The sequence below is a fragment of the Anolis sagrei genome, chromosome 5, assembly GCF_037176765.1.
Source record: "Anolis sagrei isolate rAnoSag1 chromosome 5, rAnoSag1.mat, whole genome shotgun sequence".
Taxonomy (NCBI): domain Eukaryota; kingdom Metazoa; phylum Chordata; class Lepidosauria; order Squamata; family Dactyloidae; genus Anolis; species Anolis sagrei.
Genome location: NC_090025.1, coordinates 169,721,615 through 169,746,046, shown reverse-complemented (window position 1 = coordinate 169,746,046; position 24,432 = coordinate 169,721,615). Strand labels below are relative to the sequence as shown.

Below are 24,432 nucleotides of genomic sequence, written 5' to 3'. Positions count from 1 at the left end.
TGGAACTCTCTGTCCCGAAGTGTGGTGGAGGCTCCTTCTTTGGAGGCCTTTAATCAGAGGCTGGATGTCCATCTGTCAGGAGTACTTTGAATGCAGTTTTCCTGCTTCTTGACAGGAGGTTGGTCTGGGTAGACCTCGAGGTCTCTTCCAACTCTATTATTCTATGACTAGGAAGCCAAGGGGAGCACTTGTCATGGAATATGTCATGGAATATGAGAAGTATTGTAGATAATTGGAAAGGTCAAGAGAAAGTGTGGACGGTCATAATCCAGAAATAGTAGAGAATGAATGGGACCAAGGGGCAAAAAAATACTTCTCCCATGATTCTCTATTTACTTCAGTTAGTACAAACTGAATTGAAAATGAAAAATGGAGGAAGAAGAGAAAATGGTGCAAGATTTTTCGTTTTCTAGGAGGCTCAGGCCAAAACTAACTTCTACTGTCGCTTCTTCTTCTACAGTGTGTTTTTTCACATGTGCCATCTTGACCATATTTTGACATTGTTAATCACATCCTGGTTTTCATCTGTGAAACGTTGAAGAGAATGCAGTCTCCCTTTGTTGCATATGTCTGTTGATTTAGTGAGAGCTGCGGTGGCACAATGGGTTAAACTCTTGTGCTGGCTGAACTTCTGACCTGAAGGGGTAAGCTCCCGTCTGTCAGTTCCAGTTTCCCAGGCGGGGACATGAGAGAAGCCTCCCATAGGATGGTAACACATCTAGGCATCCCCCTGGGCAACATCTCTGCAGACGGCCAATTCTCTCACACCAGAAGTGACTTGCAGTTTCTCAAGTCGCTTCTGACACTATAAACAAAAGTGAGTGTATCCATTGCATTTCGGCACTGTATGGCTCTCTACTTTTATGTATGGATGGAGTCTACAAGTCTTTCTGGTTTTTTTTAAAATTGCAGCCATAGACAATATATGTTAAACCTTGTTTTAGATGTTGTACCTGTCAACATTGGGATATTTAAAAAAAACAACTTAAAAGTGTGAGAGATAAATGATATGAATAAATCCACCAGCTTAAGCATTCAGTGTACTCCTGCTGGCAAAGATTCAGGCTGCTACAGGAATAGATATTACTTCAGAGTTGTACCTAATGGATAGAATGTAGAAGTATCCACAACTCCTTTTACAGAGGTGACAGCGGCAGGGTTTTATGGCCTAAACTTTTATAGAAATTCCATCCCTGTCTCTTCACATCTATTGCAAATTGACAAGGAAGAAATGAATTGAAGATTTTTTTTTATTTTTCCCCCCCTTCTCTATCTGTAGATTTACCAGTTACCTTCTTAATGATCCTAAGTGCACAAAGCATTGAAAGCATTGGCTTCAATGAACTACCACAAAGTCTGTATGAGGAACTGCATCTGAACTGGTAAGACCTGAGAAAAATGGATATACTACATAGTGAATAATATGGTAATTAAAAATTAAAATTTCATCTCGTGTAGAAAAATATTGTAAACATATCCTTAAAATATAGCATGTATTTCTTCTTGCTTTAAAGTTGTTTATTTCACGTCCACACTATCTGATCTCCAGTTTGGAAGCGTTAATGTTTTAGAAAGCTCCCAGCAAGCATCAGTTGCCCATTGGCTAGGAACTTTACTTGATAAAAGGAACTTTTCCAAGCTCTGTTCATGGTGTCAATGGAACTGTGGCATATAAAGTATTTCCAGCTCGTATCTGTCAGATTAAATCAGTACAGGTGGTTCCAGTGGTCATTGGCGCACTGGGTGCCGTGCCAAAAGATCTTAGCCAGCATTTGGAAACAATAACGAAATCATGATCTGTCAACTGCAAAAGGCCACCTTACTTGGATCTGCGCGCATCATCCGAAAATACATCACACAGTCCTAGACGCTTGGGAAATGTTTGACTTGTGATTTTGTGATATGAAATCCAGCATATAGATCTCGTTTGCTGTGACATACTGTGCTTTTGTGTCAATAATAATACTATTTATTTATACCCTTCCACCATCTCCCCAAAGGGGACTTGGGGCGGCTAACATGAGGCCAAGCCCAAAATTACAGTACAGCAAAATAAAATACAAAGAAGCAAAAATACCATCAAAATAAATACATGAAATAACAAAATAAAATAAATGGTTTCAAAATAACATGATAGAGAAATAGAATACAGTAGGCGGGCCAAACGCACTAGGATAAAATTGATAAAACTCTGGATGAGATAGGTAGTGGGAGAATGTGTTACTGAGGAAGGGAGTGTTTATACAATCTAGGGCAGATCTCTTAAAACATAGGACAAATAAGTTACGGTTTATATCTGCATAGTCTTGCAAAGATTACAAAGCTTTGAAATAAAAGTCTGTTGCAATCTGTAAGGTCTTTTTTTTATTTTTGGAATATGGGATAGAGCAAAGGGACACTCAGTTCTGCTTCTATATAAAAACCTATATCCAACTGTTAATCTAATTAAAGTAGAACCATTAAATTAATGGGAATTTAGTAAGTCAGCCTTAACATAATTTCCATTGAATCACAGGATCTAATCTAGCTGGGAATTAATAAAGCCAAGATATCGTAATTGTGCCATGCAAGTGCAATTACAGCCAATCTTAATTTTCTGCAAGTGTTGACACACTGTCAGAGAATAGTTTGAATAATTGCCCAGTGACTGTCTACATGTAGTTTTAAATGGGAATGATGACATATCAGCTTCCTGTTCTCCACGTGTGTCTAGTGCACTGCATAGTAGTACAGTACATTTATTTTGGTCGTCTGACCCACCCTGAAAATATTTGCTCATCCAAAACATACGGGAAGTGATTTTGCCCCACTGAGTCCTGAGCCGGATAAATGGCTCTCCATAACTTGTGTAAGATTTGCATTTCAAATCATTGGTTCCCCAAAGGTTCAGCTTTGTAGCTGAAGAACAGAAGCTTGCTTAAATCAGTCCTTATTTTGAACTTGCTAAGAGCAAGGTGCCATGGTTTAACTGTCTTCAGAGGAACGTATTGACAATTCCCTCTAAATAAGTCTTGCCAAGAACACCTTAGAACCATAGAATCCTTGAGTTGGAAGAGACCTTGTGGGCCATCCAGTTCAACCCCTTGCCAAGAAGCAGGAAAATCGCATTCAAAGTACCCTCGACAGATGGCCATCCAACTTTGTGATAGGTTTGGCCAAGGGTTGCCCTGAGTTGTAACTACACTCTACCTTTGCAGCTGATACCTGGGATCAGTCTGCAATGCCTCTAATACAGTAAAGCCCCATACCCATGGGACTGGTATCTTCAGTTTCACCTACCCACATCCTCTCTAAGGTTTTTCTATGTCCTCCAGTTCGAATATCTGGTATTCTTCTGCTGGAAGTTAGCTTAGAGTGATGTGAGAGGTCCTAGCAAATTCCAAAAGAGTCATTATTTTCAATAAGGTTTGCTATTATCCATTGTTTCTTGTTTCCAATGTAATTCTGAGAACGTTATTTATTATTTTAAAAACATTTATATTCCGCCCTTCTCACCCCTATGGGGACTCAGAGCCAAGCACAGCATATATACAGCAAACATTCAGTGCATACAAGAATTAATATATGCGTACATAAACATTAAAAACATTTATCTCAATATTAAAATACACCATTTAAAACTGTCCTGGTCATCAGCGTCAAATCTAATGGGCCTGGTAATCTTTCCTATTGCTGCTTTATTGCCCTGTCCCGAAAGCTTGGGCCCACAGCCAAGTTTTTACCATCCTTCTGAAGGACAGGAGGGGCTGATCTGATCTCACCAGGAAGGGAGTTCCATAGCCGGGGGGGGGGGGGGGGGGGCAATCACCGAGAAGGCCCTGTCTCTCATCCCTACCAATCGTGTCTGTGACAATGGCGGGACGGAGAGCAGGGCCTCCCCGGAGAATCTGAATCTCCGCGATGGTTGATGGGGGAGATGCATTTGGACAGGTAAATTGGGCCAGGACCGTTTAGGGCTTTATCACCATATCACCTGTAGATATGAGGATCATATTGGACTGGGGAGCATGTAAAAAAAATAGAGCTTCATCTAATTATCAGTGCCTCATCACACTACAAGTTCCATTACTGATTTTGTAGACGTCATGACAGATAAGGTGGTATATAATATATGCTAACAATGTAGTATTGACTCTTTTTAACAGAGGTATAATATGAAGACTATGAGGATGAGCACTTCAAAGTTGCAACAACATAATTGACCATGCAATTCTACAGCTTTTCCAAGATCTAAATATGAGGGAGGGTTGCTTGGTTGAAAATCTGCAGTAGTTGCAAACAAAGCTTCTGCTAAGATATTACTAGAAGTATTATCACCACCAAATAGGAGAAGGAACATGAGCAGGCATGCCTGGGAAAGGTTTTATCTAGACTTACCAACAATCCATCTTGATTGCTCTTGGAGCCAGGATGTAGCCATTCATGTGATCCAAGTCTCTGGCTTATGGTACGCCTCTGAAAGAATTGATTTGAGTGTAGAATAAGGTTGAACTTCTTATTGCCCTTAAGGGGGTGTGAAACAAAGTAGAAACAGAAATGCAATACAGGATCTCTAATCCAAAATGCTTGAGACCAGAAGTGTTTTGGATTTCATAGTTTTGGAATAAGCATATGTTATGAGATAGTTTGCCAATGGGACCCAAGTCTAAACATGAAACTCATTTAAGCTTAATAATAATAATAAACTGGCACAAGCCAGTCAAGGTGGTCAAAGTGGTGATCGGCACACTGGGTGCAGTGCTTAAAGACCTTGGCCTGCACTTAAACACAATTGGCGCTGACAAAATTAACATCTGTCAGCAGCAAAAGGCCACCTTACTGGGATCCAAACATTATCCGCCGATACATCACATAGTCCTAGACACTTGGGAAGTATCCATGTGATCCAATACAACAACCAGCATAGTGATCTTGTTTGCTCTGTACTAATCTTGTTGTGTTTCAAATAATAATCTATATATCCCATCAGTATATCCCCAGAGAGACTCAATAGGCTTACAAGGCACTCCAGAGTACAAAAGTATAAAACAAGTTACATAAAATTATAACAACAGCCCTGGTCAACACTTGTAGCATAAAATCAAAATAATACAATTTTAAATCAATACATGTAGCATAAAATCAAAATAATACAATTTTTATCTAAAATAGATAAAACAAGGATATAAAAATAATAATGGAGGCAAAGGAGACCCAAAATATATGTTTACTAAGTATTTTGTTTCCTTGTCAATAGAGATTTATTTTTGTACAGAACCAGAGTTCCCCCTTCTCCACCTTCTGGGTGTTGTTGTTTGTACTCTCTCTGCGCATGCGCAGTCTCATCCGGAATCTTCAGTTGAATTTTAAAAGAAAAAGCGGTTGGCCCCGCGCACACTCCCCAAGATAGCATAAATAGCCCGCGGCAGGCCAACCGCCTCCAGATCTCTTCCGCCGCCAAAGCAGCCAGAAGGAGGAGGCATGACAAACTGCGGGGAGGATGGGCGGGGCCGTGCGAATTCACAGCACAACACTAGGGAAACTACGGTTACAGGTAAGCAACCTCTCATTTTCCCTACGTGTCTGTGCTGTGAATGCGCACTAATGGTATTAGACTAGCGAGCTACCCACCTTGGATGGCGGGAGTCATGCCACCGCAGAAAAAAGCACTGCTCGACCGAACGCCGCATCCTTCTTCGCCATCAAATCAAGCTTATAATGTGAAACAAAAGTCAGCGGCGTCGACCATGTGGCAGCTCAACAAATGGCGTCCAAGGGCACACCCTTCCAAAATGCTGCCGTAGTAGATACTGCTCTTGTGGAATGTCCTTTCACGGCAGATGGGATCTCACGTCCAGATTTCTGGTAAGCCAACTTGATTGCAGAAACTATCCATGAGGATAGACGCTGCGATGACACAGGAGAACCGCAAGAATCTTTCCTATACTTCACAAATAACTTAGGAGTTTTTCTTATGTCTTTAGTTCTACTAAGGTAGAACGCCAAAGCCCTGCGGACATCAAGCAAATGGAGACTACGCTCCAAAGGGGAGTCCGGGTTCTGGAAGAAGGATGGCAAAATAATCTCCTGTGACATATGAAAATGTGATGTTACCTTGGGAAGAAAGGCAATGTCTGTACGGAGCACTACCTTATCCCTGTGGAACCGGAGATATGGTTCATCTGATCTAAGTGCGCAAAGTTCGCTAACGCGCCGAGCCGACGTTATTGCCACCAGAAAGGAAGTTTTCCAGGAAAGATGAGAGATATCACACGTGGCCATAGGCTCGTAAGGCGCACTTTGAAGAGATGATAGCACGATCTCCAAATTCCATGAGGGAATAACAGGGGCAACTGCTGGTTTGACATTCCCGTAGCCTTTGAGGAAAAGTTTAACTAAATATTCCCCAAAAAGGGAGGGCAGTCCTTCTTTCCTTCTGTACCATGAGATGGCTGCGAGGTAACACTTTAATGATGAGATAGACAAACCTAAGTCAGATAATGAAATCAAAAAGTCTAACACTACTGAAACTGGAGCTCTAACAGGGTCGCAGCCCCTACTCAACATATACTTTGTGTAACGAGCCCACTTATAAACATAAGAACGCTTAGTAGACGGTTTTTGTGCCGCATCTAAAATAGCCCTAACTGGACTAGACAAACCTAAGGTAAGATCTAATGATCTGGGGCAATCCTCCAGGCAGTGAGCCTCAGCACGTGAACGTCCGGGTAGCAAACCCTTCCGTCCTGTAAGGTCAGGAGGTCTGTCCTGCTCGACAGACGTCTGTACCTCCCGTTGGACATCCCGAGAAGAACTGAGAACCATGGTTGACGAGGCCACCATGGTGTCACCAGAATACAGTTCCCTCTGTCCCTCCTTAATTTCGAAAGGACCTTCGCCAACAGGGGAAACGGAGGAAACGCGTAAAGGAAATCTCCTGACCACTTGAGAAGGAATGCATCCCCCAGACATCCCTGCGCTAGATTGGCTCTTCTGCGTGCACAGAAGAGGGAACATTTCGCGTTCTCCCTCGATGCAAAAAGGTCTATTTTCGGGACCCCCCAGATCCCGAAGATCATATTGAGTTCCCCTTGACTGAGAGACCACTCGTGGCTCGAAATGGGTGTCCTGCTTAGCGTGTCCGCCAAAACATTCTCCTCCCCTGGGAGGTGAACGGCCATCAGATGGATCTCTCTCGCTATGCACCAGTCCCAGATACGCATTGTCAGTCTTGACAGAGTCTGGGACCGTGTTCCCCCTTGCTTGTTTATATAGAACATTGTCGTTGTGTTGTCCGTTATCACCTGCACTACCTCGCCCAACAATTCCATCTCGAAAGATTTTAGTGCCTTTTCCACTGCGAGCAGTTCCAGTACGTTTATATGGAACTTGGCCTCCTCTGGAGTCCAAAGACCTCGGGCAGTGAGACCATTGAAATGCGCTCCCCACCCTCTTAAAGACGAATCCGTCGTGACAACTTTTGACGGTTCGGGAGGTTGAAAAGGCAGGCCTACAGTAACATTGGTAGGTTCTGTCCACCACAATAGGGAGGTCCGCACTTCCTCTGGCACGCGAAACCGCACATGGGGGTCGTCTATGCCAGGACGGAACACTGACAGGAACCAGTTCTGGATGGTTCTGAAACGCAAGCGGGCATATGGCGTGACCGCTGTTGTGGAGGCCATATGCCCCAGTAGTACTTGAATTGTCTTTGCTGACACTTCCCCTGAACATTGGACTTGCACAACCAGGGACTTGAGTGACTCGAAATGCTCCTCCGGTAGAAATGCCTTCTGGTAAGTTGAATCCAAGACGGCTCCAATAAACTGAATTCTGCGGGCAGGTACTAGATGGGACTTTTCCCTGTTCACCACAAGACCTATAGACTGGAGAAGAGAGAGAACTGTGTCAACATGCACACGTAGGCGGTCACATGAGCTCGCTACTAACAGCCAGTCATCTATATACGGATACACCGTAATACCCCTAGTCCTGAGGTGGGCAGCGACCACCGCCATGCATTTTGTGAAGACTCTAGGAGCCGTAGTAAGGCCGAATGGCAAGACGTTAAAATTAAAGGCCCTTTCTCCAACCATGAAAGCAAGATATTTCCTGTGGTGTTCAGCTATGGAAATGTGAAAATATGCGTCCTTTAAATCAATTGATGCGAACCAATCATCTTTATTTAAAAAGGGAAGGATCATAGGGAGAGAAATCATACGAAACTTTCTCGAATCAATATACATGTTCACTCCCCTTAAATCTAGTATTGGACGCAAACCTCCACCTTTCTTGGTTACTAAAAAATAACGAGAAAAATAACACCTGTTGAACATTGAAGAGTGAACGCGCGAAATCGCGCCCTTACTCAATAACTTCTCAATCTCTTCCAGCAGTGCTGGGGATTCGGGAGTAACTTTTAACTGTCCCAACGGGGGCCGAGATTTAAATTCCATTGAATAACCATACTCAACAATTTGGAGGACCCAACTATCGGTCGTTATTGCGGCCCAAGACCGTGCAAACGGCCTAAGCCTATCCTTAAATAGAAAACACTCAACTAGTTCTGAAGGCTCAGGCTGAAAAGAGCCTAACTGTTGCGGGACAGGAACAGATGGATCGTCAAAGACGACGCCTGGGATTTCCCGCAGTCTTAACCTTATTCTGGTTATATGGTTGGTACCTAGGCATGCTATCATCTCTTCAAAGTGCGCCTTACGAGCCTATGGCCACGTGTGATATCTCTCATCTTTCCTGGAAAACTTCCTTTCTGGTGGCAATAACGTCGGCTCGGCGCGTTAGCGAACTTTGCGCACTTAGATCAGATGAACCATATCTCCGGTTCCACAGGGATAAGGTAGTGCTCCGTACAGACATTGCCTTTCTTCCCAAGGTAACATCACATTTTCATATGTCACAGGAGATTATTTTGCCATCCTTCTTCCAGAACCCGGACTCCCCTTTGGAGCGTAGTCTCCATTTGCTTGATGTCCGCAGGGCTTTGGCGTTCTACCTTAGTAGAACTAAAGACATAAGAAAAACTCCTAAGTTATTTGTGAAGTATAGGAAAGATTCTTGCGGTTCTCCTGTGTCATCGCAGCGTCTATCCTCATGGATAGTTTCTGCAATCAAGTTGGCTTACCAGAAATCTGGACGTGAGATCCCATCTGCCGTGAAAGGACATTCCACAAGAGCAGTATCTACTACGGCAGCATTTTGGAAGGGTGTGCCCTTGGACGCCATTTGTCGAGCTGCCACATGGTCGACGCCGCTGACTTTTGTTTCACATTATAAGCTTGATTTGATGGCGAAGAAGGATGCGGCGTTCGGTCGAGCAGTGCTTTTTTCTGCGGTGGCATGACTCCCGCCATCCAAGGTGGGTAGCTCGCTAGTCTAATACCATTAGTGCGCATTCACAGCACAGACACGTAGGGAAAATGAGAGGTTGCTTACCTGTAACCGTAGTTTCCCTAGTGTTGTGCTGTGAATTCGCACGGCCCCGCCCATCCTCCCCGCAGTTTGTCATGCCTCCTCCTTCTGGCTGCTTTGGCGGCGGAAGAGATCTGGAGGCGGTTGGCCTGCCGCGGGCTATTTATGCTATCTTGGGGAGTGTGCGCGGGGCCAACCGCTTTTTCTTTTAAAATTCAACTGAAGATTCCGGATGAGACTGCGCATGCGCAGAGAGAGTACTGCTGTCAATGCATAAGGTGCCAAGTGTCAGTTTCAAACAGGCCCATTCAGCCCACTCAAGTTCAAAGTCTTGAGTATATACACATAACCTAGAAATAATTTTATACACAATATTTTAAATATTGTGTCCATCAAACCACCAGAAAGCAACAGTGTCACTATCTAAGCCAATCTTGGACAATCTTGGATACAGCCTTTGTTTCAAGTCTCTTTGACAACGGTATGGGGGAGGTAGCCTCTATCTTCATCCACCCTTCCTCAATAACATATCAACACCTTAGCAAACATCTCAAGCAAGATGCAGTCTTATGATGCTCACTGTCATATTTTTCCTTTCCCACATGATTTTTATCATCTTTGCCTTAAATGAAGAAACTAGTTGTTTGAAAAGCAGGTGTTACATATTTTGTGCCATTTGGTTGACTTAATAAAGGTCTCACCATAATGTGTAGTTTTCAGAATCTTTCAAAGTACTACATACAGTACATACAGTAAATGTGTAGTGTTACCTTTTTCTTTGATTTTTAGGAGGACCTTGCCTGTCTCTGCATATTCGTGATAGCTCTATCCTGCAAGTTGCTTGCTTAGGTAGGTATAAGGTTTTGGCTAGTTTTGGCTAGCAATATTCCTGCTGCTTGGCAAGGGGTTGGACTGGATGGCCCAGTCTCTTTCAACTCTATGATTCTATGATTTTCTAGGAGCAAAGAGCCAGGGTGGTGCTTTGAGATTCAGCCCTTGCCCATACCATCCCCAGACATGGGGATGCCCAGAGCTATGCCTTCCCTTAGATCAGAAGTGGGTTGGCTTTGTTTCTGTTATGACCTCCTAGAAGTCTAATTCACTTTGTCTGGGTATGGTATGGCCATTTTACCCTGGATATTCTTTTTTTTTTTAATTGTTATCATCAGGTAGACTGTATAGAATGATTAAAAACAAAGACAAATAGATTGAGAGATATCTTTTATCCCAAGGTTGTGACTATATTGAACTCTGTGGTTTCACACTGATGTGGCATTAGGGGTTGTGCAATAGCGATTAGAACGTTGGAGGATGGGTGCTTGTTTTGTAATTTGTATATATAAAATGTGATGAGGATGGCATTTAATTTCATTGTACAATGTGCAACAACTATAAAGTTCTTCTATTTCATATTATTACCTGATTCTTGCTCAAACAGAAAATAATTGGTGTTTTTTTTAAAAAAAATAGATTATATAAGTAGAATATCACATTACACATTCACACAATTTACTTTCACATATTTACTCATACCATTCTGGTCTGACTTGTATTCCTAGCCTTTCTATTACTATAATTGTCTACTGGAGCCTCTGGTGGCGCAATGGGATAAACCATCGTGCTGGCAGGACTGCTGGTCAGCAGCTTGTGTCTGGGGACTGGGATGAGCTCCCGTCTGTCAGCTCGTGCTTCTCATGCAGGGACATAGAATCATAAAGTTGGAAGAAACCTCATAGGCCATCCAGTCCAACCCCCTGCCAAGAAGCAGGAAAGTTGCATTCAAAGCACCCCCAACAGATGGCCATCCAGCCTCTTCTTAAAAGCGTCCAAAGAAGGAGCCTCCACCACACTCTGGCGCAGAGAATTCCACTGCTGAACAGCTCTCACAGTCAGGAAGTTCTCCCTAATGTTCAGGTGGAATTGCCTTTCTTGTAGTTTGAAGCCATTGTTTCGCGTCCTAGTCTCCAGGACAGCAGAAAACAAGCTTGCTCCCTCCTCCCTATGACTTTCTCTCACATATTTATACATGGCTATCATGTCGCCTCTCAGCCTTCTCTTCTTCAAGCTAAACATGCCTAGCACTTCAAACCGCTCCTCATAGGGCTTGTTCTCCAAATCCTTGATCATTTTAGTTGCCCTCCTCTGGACACATTCCAGCTTATCAACATCTCCTTTCAACATGAGAGAAGCTGCTCACAGGATGGTAACACATCTGGGTATCTCTTGCAGACAGCCAATTCTCTCACACCAGAAGCGACTTGCGGTTTTTTAAGTCGCTCCTGACACTAAAAAGAAATTGTCTACCACTTTTTTATCTGTCTGCCCCCCCCCCCCCCAATAACTGTCTTTAGACAAAGAAATATTCATATTTTGCAGTGCAGTTGATGTTGACTAAATATTTTGGTAAGTTCTGTCCTTTTGATGAAGATGCCCTATATTCTCAAGCAGACTGAAGTGATTCAACTGGTTTTTCTTTCCTTTACCTCATACAGATTTGTGTGCTGTGTCAAAATGCCTCTCAACAATGAGCAGAATAGTGAATGTGATTCCTCAAGATTCTCTGAAAGTGCAGCTTCTTCTTCCAGTGACTCTGAATACTCCAGGCAGAGTTTCACCAGTGATTCCTCAAGCAAGCCAAGCTCCCCAGCATGTAAGCCAGCACCATGTGCAGCAAGCTTATGACAGGACTGTGATTTGTATCATTGAGGGCTGCAGTTTTTCACACTGTCTTTTGGGACACGGGCAAATGGTTTGTCAATAAGAATATGGATGGCTCCAGGATGAGGGATGCTTGGGCAAAAGGGTTGCTTCTTATGCTCCTTCCCCTGCCAAGTGTTGGTGGGCAGCAACAAGAGGTCCAAATCAGGTTGATAAAAGCAGTATTTAGGAATGTTACTTCTTCAGATTACAATATCAAGAGCAATAAAGAGACCAGATAGGTTTGGTCAGGGTTCTACATGAACTTTATCTGCATTGTTAAATATGTCTCCCAATTTGCTGTACTGAATTCTACTCATGAAGAGGTTTTTTGGATAGCAGGCCAAAGAAAAATAAGTTTCCAGAAGCAAAATGTTTGTAATCCGCCATTTTGGGTGAAAGTACAGCTTTTCTTCTGCCCATCCTTCTCTGGACATGTTCACATGAATTTCTTTCCTTTATTCCAGCAACAAGCCCTCCTAAAGTGGTTACATTTGACGAAATGATGGCAGCAGCCAGAAACATGTCAAATTTGACCCTGGCTCATGAAATTGCTGTTAATGAGAACTTCCACATGGAACGCATAGAACATCCTCAGAACAGGTAACCTACAGGGTTTTCAAACTAATGCCAAACACTGCTTTAACAAGTAAAAAAAAAAAACCCTCAAATCTTGCCAAGTCTCCAATAGTTTGTCTGCATTCTGGAGATTTTGCAAAGGCTGTAGCATTCAGGGATGAGTATTTTGAGGCCCAATATATGTTGTGAGTTTCAGGCTTGCATTGCCAAGAAGGAGGCTGTAGTAGAAATGATACATAAATAACTGAGTTTTGAGCAAATACAAACCCCCAAATTTAAAATAGATTTACCCTAACAGTCCAGCAGCTAGAAAAACCCACCCCTAATCCTCCAGGTGCTTAAAGATGACTTCAAGTTTTACCATGGGATTGGAATCTACAGTCTGAATTAAAAATAGAAATATCAATTTTACTCAAAAGGCCGACCTGAGAATTAGAACTTGCATTTCAACACATTGCACATTTGTTTCAAATACAAGTAGACATAAAAGAGCTGGGGAACTTTTCCACTTATGTTTTGGGCCAGTCCCTTACCATCAACCATGCAGGATGTAACATACCCATCACCATCTATTCTAAAGGGTCTCCATGAGATTTATAGTTCCATTAACAACTGAAGCAACAAATATGTTTCCAAATTGTCTGCCACAGCTAGGTGAAGAATTAGCTTAACTGGAACTACATGCACAAGTGGGGGGCAGGTGTAGTCCACATATTGTTGGACTGCAGCTCCTAGTATCTTATTAGTAATGCTGAATAAAGATGATGGGACCTACAGTACAACGAACACAGAGGGCAACGTTCTACCCATTTCATTATTTACCCATTTCATTATTTTACCCATTTCATTATTTACCATATAAACGTCCTGCTCCTATCTTATCTCTTCATAGTTTGTTAACTGTTTTTATTCGGAATATGTGGCCCGCCCATTGTCATCACTATTGTGATTGTGTTTATTGGAATGTTTATTTTATTTTATTGTATTTTTATTTTTTAATGTCATTTTGATAATGTTGTTGTTGTCTGTTGTATATGCTTTGATTTTATTGCTGTATTACGTTGTCCGGGCTTGGCCCCATGTAAGCCGCTCCAAGTCCCCATCGGGGAGATGGTGCCGGGGTAGAAATAAAAATTATTATTATTATTATTATTATTATTATTATTATTTCTGTTAACTGTTTTTATTCGGAATATGTGGCCCGCCCATTGTCATCACCATTGTGATTGCGTTTATTGGAATGTTTATTTTATTTTATTGTATTTTTTTATGTCATTTTGATAATGTTGTTGTTATCTGTTGTATATGCTTTGATTTTATTGCTGTATTATGTTGTCCGGGCTTGGCCCCATGTAAGCCACTCCGAGTCCCCATCGGGGAGATGGTGCCGGGGTAGAAATAAAAATTATTATTATTATTATTATTATTATTATTATTATTATTATTATTTCTGTTAACTGTTTTTATTCGGAATATGTGGCCCGCCCATTGTCATCACCATTGTGATTGCGTTTATTAGAATGTTTATTTTATTTTATTGTATTTTTTTATGTCATTTTGATAATGTTGTTGTTATCTGTTGTATATGCTTTGATTTTATTGCTGTATTATGTTGTCCGGGCTTGGCCCCATGTAAGCCACTCCGAGTCCCCATCGGGGAGATGGTGGCGGAATAGAAATAAAGATTATTATTATTATTATTATTATTATTATTATTATTATTTCTGTTTTATCAGAAGCAACAAAAAGTAGCTTATATTATCTTGGACACTATCATGGTAAGAATCTTTTGCATCAGCTACAGCAATGGTTCTCAACCTGTGGGTCCCCAGGTGTTTTGGCCTAAAACTTCCAGAAATCCCAACCAGTTTGCCAGATATTAAGATTTCTGGGAGTTGAAGGTCAAAATACCTGGGACCCACAGGTTGAGAACCACTGAGCTGTAGCAAGTCAATAGACCTTGCAATTAATAAAAAGCAGATTCTTCCCTACAACAACAATAATAATACTTTATTTATACTCTGCCCTCTCTCCCCGAAGGGAGTTAAGGTGGTTTCAAAGTATAACAAAAATGGCAAACATTCAACGCCAAGAACAAATAAACAGTCAAGATGAAACATGAAATAAAATAAACTAAATATAACTTATAAACAACTAAACTTTACCAAGGAAACTAAATAAACATAATATAACACAATGGGTTACAGTAAAACACAATACATTAAAAGCCTAATATAATATATCACAACAGCAGGCTGAGGTAGGTATCCAATGTCAAGGCGAGGATGTGTGTAAAGTATGCTAATTCTCCTTCTCTCCATAAGCTAGATTGCACAGGTAGGTCTTTAAAGAAGAGGAGAGAGGGTTCTTTAGGCAGGGAGTTCCAGAGGCGGGGAGTGGCCACAGAGAAGGCCCCCTCTGTCGTTCTCACCAACCGTGCTTGAGACTGAAAAGTGATTGAATGATAAAGTGAAAGTGAACACTTTGTGTTTTTCTTGAATGTACTTTCTCGTCTCCTAACCTTCAGCTTACCTGGAAGAGTAAAACAAATTGTACACCAAGCATTCTGGGATCGCCTGGAGGAAGATTTGAATGAAGATCCACCTGAATATGAACATGCCATTAAGCTGTTTGAAGAAATCAAAGAGGTATGCTGTAGTTCCTAGTTGGAAAGATTACCCTTTTGGATGACAGCTCCTAAAATTCAGCCACTGACTTTGCAGAAGTTGTGGGGTTTTTCTTGTTGTTTTTGCTATGCTCTCAAAAAGCCAGCAAGAACCAGAGGCATGAACAACTGTGGCTAAATTATCCCTGTTCAGCAAAGGTCATAGCTAATGGAGTTGTCAAAGCTGACCCCAAGTGCTCTGAACCATAGATTCTAGTGGGATTCAGTGACAAAAATAGATCCAGGAATACATCCAAGCTACATGCTTGCTCTCTCAGGGGAAGTGCAGGCTAGGTCATTTATACAATTAATCAACCTGATAACTACCAATCCGCAGACCCTCCATCTTTCTGGGATTCAGCTTCAGATTATTGGCCTTCATCCAGCCCATTACTGCATTTGGCAGTGGTCCAGCACATGCAGAGCCACAGCTGATTCTGATGGCAAGAATAAAAACAAGGCAGAGATTCACCAGCTTACTAAGAACACACCACCTCAAAATTATTTGTGTTGTAGTTTTTTACACTGACATGATTTAATGTTATTTTGACACAACTGACATGGAGTTCAAATGTAGGGAGACAATGCAAATGAGGAAATTTCTGAAGTGCATCCTGAGATCATATGAAGCCATGTTTGGGGGAAATTCTTCCAGCATGCAGTTCCATGTGTCTCCTTTCTTCAGTCAGTTGTATAAGACTTGCAGTATCCTGGTGGACCATCAACTATATCTGGTAGGTCTGAGTTGGTTTGTGTTTTTTGATGTTGTAGATCCTTCTTTCTTTCCTGAATCCTGGGGCTAATAGGATGCGAAGTCAAATCTGTGAAGTCCTAGACGCAGACCTCATAAGGCAGCAGGCTGAACACAATGCGGTTGACATCCAGGGCATTGCAAACTACATCATCAGCACCATGGGGAAGCTGTGTGCCCCAGTAAGGGATAATGATGTGAACCAGTTAAAAGCCACCGAGAATATTGTCGCATTGTTGAGGTTGGTGCTTTTTGCTTTTCTGAAATAGTGTTTTTCTCAACCCAAAAGGCAAAGGGCCTAAATGCATTTGTTTTTTTTATAAAACTCAATAATAATAATAATAATAATAATAATAATAATAATAATACTTTATTTATACCCCACTCCATCTCCCCCAGGAGGACTCGATGTGGCTTACATGAGGTCACGCTCATCAGTACAGTACACAACAATATAACACAAAACGTAACATATCCAAAAATAAAATACATAAAATGTAAAACCAATATAATAAGTGACACAACAATATAAAATCAACATTAAAACAGAAAAGATTTCACTGGGCAGGGCCAAATTCAAGGATAAAATTTTAAAACACTGGGAGATAGGACAGTGTAAAACATCGGGAGGAGGATCCGGGAATGAGGAAGGATTTAATTGCATGAAACCATAAAATAAAGTGCTTCTGAGGTCATTTTGTGCAAGTTTGGTCAGGGAGTATTTCAACACTTGGGGAGAGACAAAACCTTAGCTTTTAGAACAGTAAGCTGTTGCACTCTTTCTTTTTTGCTCGTTATTCTGATAGTAAACCTTGCTGTTTTCCCTCTTCACACATACAGCTGCTTCTAAAAGTGTTTTCCACAAGACAATCTTCCAACACATCAGGCAAATCTTAGTATAAATACATGTATACTAATTTAAAGTTAGCTCCCAGTACAATGGTAAAGCATCTGTGTGTTCAAGTGTTTTTTCACTAAGCACATTACCATAAGATATAAGGAGCCAGCTCAGAAAGCTTTACAATGGTATTAAGTAAATTCTTGAATAAATGAGGGAATGTATAGTGTATATATAGGCAATACGGGGGGGGGGGGGGGATATCACATCCCCTCTGTCATCACCTTTGTCAGAAATTGCATTATGAGCAACATTCTGTATAGTTCAGATTTTGCAGGGATGTGAAAAGCCTCCATTAGTGAATGGTGCTCTTCCCTTCAGATTGTCATGTGGAGACTAGAAGAATGCACAGCTACCTTACTGGAGCCCCTAGTGATGCAGTGGGTTAAACCCTCATGCCGACAGGACTGCTGACCGAAAGGTCAGTGGTTTGAATCCGGGGAGCGGGGTGAACTCCCATCTGTCAGCTCCAGCTTCTCATGTGGGGACATGAGAGAAGTCTCCCACAGGATGGTAAAACATCCAGGTGTCCCATGGGCAACGTCCTTGCAGATGCCCAATTCTCTCACACCAGAAGCGACTTGCAGTTTCTCAAGTTGCTCCTGACACACACACACACACAAGCTACCTTACTCCCCTCCTTCCATGTTTACCTAAATAGATTATTGGGTGTCTGAACAGAATCCCATGCAGTGTAAACACAATTCTCCGTGTTAGCTCCCAATATTAGTAGTCTAGTTCCACAGTTTATCTCTCGATTTTTCACTGGGTGGAGTGCTCGCCCTAAGGAACTGCAGTGCTGGGACATTCAGATAAGTATGTGTATCTGCACTCTGCATGAAAAGACTGCTCTCAGTGTCTAAGCAAGTTTACCATTATGCTTGATGACTGATAAAAACTTGATTCTTGCATTATTTCAGGCAAATATTCCATGTTCTGGATCTCATGACAATGGATATGGTTAATTTCACCATTCAGAGTCTTAGACCTCATCTTCAGCGTAACTTGGTGGATTACGAAAGAGCGAAGTTCCAAGATATACTTGAAGAAACACCAAGTATGTGCTTTGTTTTTGTAAGAGGATATAGCCAGTGGCCTGGTGGTAGAAAGAGCTATTGTGCCCTTTAGCTAAAACAAGGGCTACAGGATTGGGTAGATTTGTGTTTTCCTTTTCCTAGCTACAGCAGGAAAAATTGGAAAAGCTAGATGGTTGTTTGTTCAGTTTTGTGAATATATCTGGACATTACCATCCCCCCGATGAAATGCACACTACTGTTTTCATTTGTCTTGAACTGCAGGTGCCCTGGACCTGACCACAGAATGGATAAGGGAATCTATTCAGGATGAATTATCTTCTGTCTCCTGTGAAACCTCTTCCCCTCCTGGTGCTAATGGGACCTCTAAACCAAATCTGAGCCCTACTTCGGTGCTAACCAACAGCTACTTGAAATTATTAAAATGGGATTACCAGGCAAAAGCAATTCCTGAGGTAAAAACCAAAATTTTGCTTTCTATTTAAGAGTGAGCATAATGTAGTGGTTTGGCATAGGATTCCAGGAAACTGGGATTCAAATCCCAGTTCAACCATGGAAACCTACTGGGAGGCATACTGGGATTAGGGAGAAAGCCTGAATCTCCAAATTCCCACCAGATGCATTGCTCTACTCATCCATCTCACCCAGGGTTTTAAAATCCTATTTGTTTATTTGGCCTTCCCACTTGGTTCAATGTCTTGGTATTTATGTTACATTCTGTGTTTATTTTGTATTATCCTTTTGATTTATTTTATTGTATTTTTATTTGATGTATTATCTTATAATTTTTTGTTGTATTCTTTGGCTTTATTGTAATTTGTTGGGCTTGGCCTTATGTTAGCCGCCCTGAATCCCCTTGAAGAGATGGAGGCAGGATATAAATTAAGATTATATTATTATTATTATTATTATTATTATTATTATTATTATTATTATTATCACAACAAGATGAGTCCACAGCGGACACTCTGCTGGCTGTTGAATTGGATCACACATCGGACACTTCCCAAGTGTCTAGGACTGTGTGATGTATTGGCGAATAATGCGTGTGGATCCCAGTAAGGTGGCTTTTTGCAGCTGGTAGACCACCTTTACTGGTTTGTGCCAGAGTCTTTGCAGTTTGATTTTTAAATCCTCATATCATGTCAGCTTTTCCATTATTATTATTATTACTACTACTACTACTACTACTACTACTACTACTATATAATTGTGAGTAAGCCAAACTCATGTATTAGTCAAGGGCAGGTTTGAGGGCCAAAACCATGGATTTTTATTTGACTTCCATATTATTCCATTGAAGCTACTAGCGTATCAAGTAAGTTGAGGTGGAGGAGCTTCTCACTTAACTGTTTTGAATATTCAGGGAGAAAAAATGTACATGGAAATTCATAGCACAAACCTTTTGTTATTCCTGACAGCAGTAATCTTCAAGGGGCTGTTTTCACCCTGACTCAGTGAACAAATTTGAAAAGAAATAGCACTTGTAAACATTTTTCTAAACTTTTGTTCCAGACGCTCATGACAGATGAAGGCCGCCTTCAGGAGCTATCAGAGAAGTTGTATCAGTTGAAGATTATAGCATGTATCTCTCTCATTACAAGCAACATGTTGGCTTCCGTTATTGAAGGCATTCCTACATTTGTGGAGAAACAAAAGAGTATTGCATTTGTCTTGCTTGATGGTTTGAATAAGAAGTAAGTTTTTGAAAAGAAAAGGAAACTTATATACAGTTTTAAGCCTTGAGAACTACCAAAAATAACATTAATTGTTTGTGAGAGAAAGATATTTATTCTAATAGAGCTAATTTTTCTCCTACCTACTCCCATTTCCTTCTCTCCTTTTTTGGCAGGAATTTCAATTTAAAAGAAGCTCTTAATGCAATAGGTATCCAGACATGTAGTGAAATAAACAAGTCACTGACTGAGAGAAGTTTTCCACCACTGAATAAGGAAGTCCAAGCAAATTTAGTGGGTCAGCTCTGCAGCATTGTTGATGAGGACAATTCTATCAGCTCTTTAATTGGTGAGCAGTGTAACTTGCTTCTAAAGGGTCTGGATCAGGCATGGGCAAATGTTGGCCCTCCAGGTGTTTTGGATGTCAACTCCCACAATTCCTAACCCGAACACCTGGAGGGCCGAAGTTTGCCCATGCCGGGTCTTGATGCTAGATGTATACTTAAAATGTAATGGTGATTTCAAACACAACACAATTTGCCTTGCACCATGGAATTCCCCTGCTACTGCTACAGGCACCGGTTTGCTGAAGTACAAATGGGAATAATAGGGAATAGTTATAGTAGTCTTGATATTGCTTTTGTTGCTGTGTCTTCCCTCTACGAAAGCTGAGGATTTGTACTTTTTGAGGTACTTGAGTGGGAGGCTGCTAAGGAATGCCAACTACTGTAGACTTCATTTTAGAGGAAGGAAATGACAAAACCACACCTGAGTATATATTTCTTAAGAAAAGCCTATGAAATTTATGGGGTTGCCACATGTCAACAACTGACTTGAAGGTATATGCACACACATACATTGTACTTAGAATTTTGTAATGTACTCAGCTGAACTATATTGTTAGAAATATCTGATAGAGAATTCTATCATTAGTACTTTTTGGTTGAGAATTGTATGTTACCGAACAAATCACCAATCTTACAATACAATACGATGGAGGGTGGCAGTGAAAGAAGTGTGCTGGTGGTGTAGCTCTTTTGCCATCTTTATTATGGATCACTTCCATGTGAATAGCATGGACTCTGTGGATTTGCATTAAGACTCGAAAAAGGGATCTTTAGAACTTCAGGAAGAATTTGAATAATTACTCGTGAATTCTGGACAGTATCGTGTGATAAAGATGTTTTCTAGATTCTTATTTCTATGCTGTTTCTTCTGAATGATGGCAGATGACAATCCAATTGTGTGATTTTGTGTTTTTATCTTGCATATCTGTCTCCAGATAAACGGATTCATTTATACATGAGGAGCCTCCTTGCATCTCCATGCCTCCAAAAGTCTATGCCTGCAATTCCAGGAGGCCTTGTGGTGGTTCAGGCCGAAATGGAGACCATTGGTACACAATATGCCAACATTGTTAACCTGAATAAACAGGTGTATGGACCATTCTATGCAAATATTCTTCGAAAACTGCTTTTTGGCAATGATGAAGTCAACAAAACAGAACTTGCACCTTCTACTAAATGAAATATTTTGGATCTATTTCGTTCCTTCGTTTTTTCACAGTATTTATATCTTGATTTGTACTTGTATCCTTCCAAACACGTGTAACTTACTATGACTGTTAATAAGAAAGATAAAATAACATGTCTAAATGGATTTGACTATAACAATTATATTGAAGTACAAATTCCCCTGGAATCCTAAATTTTTAAAAAGGCTAAATCTAGATACAGTAGACCCATTACACGAAGTTCATTGGTTCCATGGGTCTGCTTTAGTTTGCACTCACAATTAGCTTAGCTCAAACATTTTTATTTGAAGAGATGAATTCTCTTTATAAAGATGGATGTATATTGCACAAGATTAATGCAATTGTTTTTCTCTTTCATTCATATATATATGAATGATAAATATTTGCTGACTAGCCACTAATGCCTCTTTCAAATGTTGAATATACTTTACTCTAGCACCTTTATTGCAGACAAACAAACCTTCTGGAGATGAGACTTAATTTGAATTAAAACATTAGGGCCTAACCCATACCTTCTTCTCCCAAAGTGGCTTGCTAATAAAATAGTGATATTATTCCTTCTCTTTTGCTTATGAATTGGCAAATGACATGGACAATTGGGCATAGAAGTTTACTTTCAAGTTTACTAGACTTTCTACTTTTGGCATTCTTTTATCCATTTTCCATAGAAATTCAATCCCACACAACAAAGATATGTTAAAAATAAACTGATTGTCCCAAAGAATTGAGAATATATATATAGAGAGAGCCTGTTTCTAAATTAGTGACATTTAAATATCTACCATGACTCTGCCTTATTAGAAATGTTTCTTGCATACTTTTGACTAAAGTCAGAGGATCATTTTAATGTAGCAGATCTCTTGAGAGCCTGCAGTATTATTTGTACATAGGCAAAATTTATAGCATCTTTATATATATTCAGACTATTGAAAATAGAAGGGCTCAGTACATTGGATAATACAGTCCTTCCTTTTGTATCATAATGAACAAACATTTGCTCTTAGGATGTGTATAGCATTCTGTCACTGTGATTCAAATGTTGAATTCTATAAATGCAAATACATGTCTCTAAATCATCCCTACTGATAGTTTATATCTCTGAATTGTATTTTTATAAAATTTCATCTTAAACTATACATTGGGAACAAGGTGGAATTTACTTAACTCTATAATGCTTCTGATCACACACACTAAAAAAGAAACTAAATATCAGAAGCATTGCAATTTTTATATGAAATTGGATTTTTAAAAGCATAAATACGTTGATTCATTTTAAAAAAACTTTATTATGTTTCACAAGTTTATTCTCAGACTGATGCTCACTTCCAGTTAGAAAATAAAATAATTTCATTTGTACTGTAAATTCAGATTTCCCTGTAGGATTAAGCAGAAGAACATTTTGTGACAAATACATATTCAATATTTAGTTTAATGACAGATACTAGCACCGGGCAACTTCAATTTTAAAATGACTGCTTGAAAAATACACAATTCTTCTTGAGATGCCTTTCAAACTTACTTTTCATTGTTCTGTTCTTGTCTTGCTTTCAAATATTTTGAGCACATGGAAGCAAATACCATCTCAGACACAAACAGGGGAATGCTATTGTGTTATTTTATTTAAAAGGAAACTATGAATTGTCTAAAATGTTTTGGTTCTTGATATGGATGGGTGATGTTATAAATATCTATGAGAAACTTAACTGTAATGATTTTGTTGTGGGGTTGTGTGTGTGTATGTATTCCTTTGATTTTTAAAAAACACTATGAATGCAGGGAGATGAAGTGCAGTAAAAAAATACTTTCCAACAGTTTCTTATTACCTGAGAAGCTATGAGATGGATAGACACCTTAACTTTTTTTTTTAAAAAAAAGAGTACTACTCACAGAATCTCACAGGTGTTTTGGGCATGGTGGCAAAGGAATTATTGGCATTTTGGTCCAAAGAAGTAACTTTTCTTAGCTTTGGTTGAATTCAAGCAAAGTTGTCATAGTTGGGTCCTACTGATTTCAACAGTGATAAATTTCAAACAACTTAGTCTGAATTCAGTATGTTTTGGAAAACTTTCAGGAAGAATATTATGAGGAAGCAATAATTTTGTGATTTTATCTATGACTTGAAAAGGGCATTTTATATAGCATGGTATGTCCATTTAGCAATCTGTACATGTCCTCTAATGTTCATAATCTTTTCAATGTTCAGATTAATCAGTACAATTAATTTGTCCCTCTTGCATGTTGCGTGGTGAAATTATCCAAATATGTTTAACTCCATTCCCTTCGCCCTAGCCCTACCAGGGCTCAATGAAAGCAAGGTATTGTTATGTAACTGGCTTATTTTTGTGTTGATATCTGTATTAATTAAATTCCGTTTGACTTTTAAAGTATTTATTTATTTATTTGAAATCTTTATATTTCACCCTTCTCACCCCAAAGGGGACTCAGGGAAGTTCACAACGTATACACGGCAAGCATTCCATGCTGGAACATAAAATAACTATAAATATACACAAACACTACAAACAGTTATATCTACTTTAAAATCAGTTGCTTAAAAACCATCTCAGAACACCATGATGGCTCCAGTTAGTGGAGTGGGTTTCCTATTATTGCCCTATTGCACTGTCCCAAAGGCTTGTGAAACAGGCTGGAGAACAGCTGAAGCATTTTTTGCAGAGTCCACTGTAAACACTGTAGGTTGTTGCTAACAGATTCATGTAAATGGGTGGTATTGTTGCCAAATTTTTGTGACCCCAATATTGAGCAAAGGGGACCCTATATGTTTAAGAAGCAGTGCTCTAGAAGACCCCAAATTATGGTACCTTTTCTGTTTGAACCACCACTTAAAACTACTGCATGCTCTCTACATTTGCAGTTCTGGCTTCTTCATATTTGATTATTCAGAAATGTGATTAAAAGTGTTATTTGTAGGAAGATTTAGGTGCTCCAGTGTGACTTTAATGAATTTCCTCCATTCATGCTGGAGCAAGGGTCCAAAAAAGAAGTGGTTGTCCTCATTTCTCCTAAGATCTTGTCCATGTCCTCGGGCCAAACAAGCTGAAAAGAATCCATTAAACAAGGACAAGCAGATGCCTCATTCATATTCACGGAGACTGCATTAATACTGGTGTGTAAGTCAGAGCGGATCAGAGTGACTTTATCTGCAAAGAACCTAGCAAACTCTTAACAA

The 24,432-nt window shown here is 40.2% G+C and overlaps 1 protein-coding gene across 2 annotated transcripts in view; it reads left to right on the top strand.

The window, feature by feature from the left end:
- The window catches only part of TCP11L2 (t-complex 11 like 2), a 30,703-nt gene extending 7,077 nt beyond the window's left edge, over nt 1-23,626 (top strand). Inside the window, exons 2-12 of one of the 2 annotated variants that reach the window (XM_060776919.2) lie at nt 1,280-1,382; nt 10,198-10,257; nt 11,901-12,058; nt 12,573-12,708; nt 15,212-15,332; nt 16,121-16,341; nt 17,919-18,055; nt 18,297-18,487; nt 19,548-19,729; nt 19,885-20,057; nt 20,991-23,626. In XM_060776919.2, the coding sequence (XP_060632902.2) occupies nt 11,920-12,058; nt 12,573-12,708; nt 15,212-15,332; nt 16,121-16,341; nt 17,919-18,055; nt 18,297-18,487; nt 19,548-19,729; nt 19,885-20,057; nt 20,991-21,235 (1,545 nt within the window). In that variant the 5' untranslated portion in view covers nt 1,280-1,382; nt 10,198-10,257; nt 11,901-11,919 and the 3' untranslated portion in view covers nt 21,236-23,626. The remainder of the gene's footprint in view (nt 1-1,279; nt 1,383-10,197; nt 10,258-11,900; nt 12,059-12,572; nt 12,709-15,211; nt 15,333-16,120; nt 16,342-17,918; nt 18,056-18,296; nt 18,488-19,547; nt 19,730-19,884; nt 20,058-20,990) is intronic. The other variant, XM_060776920.2, reaches the window with a different exon arrangement.
- The last annotated feature ends 806 nt before the right edge of the window (nt 23,627-24,432 follow it).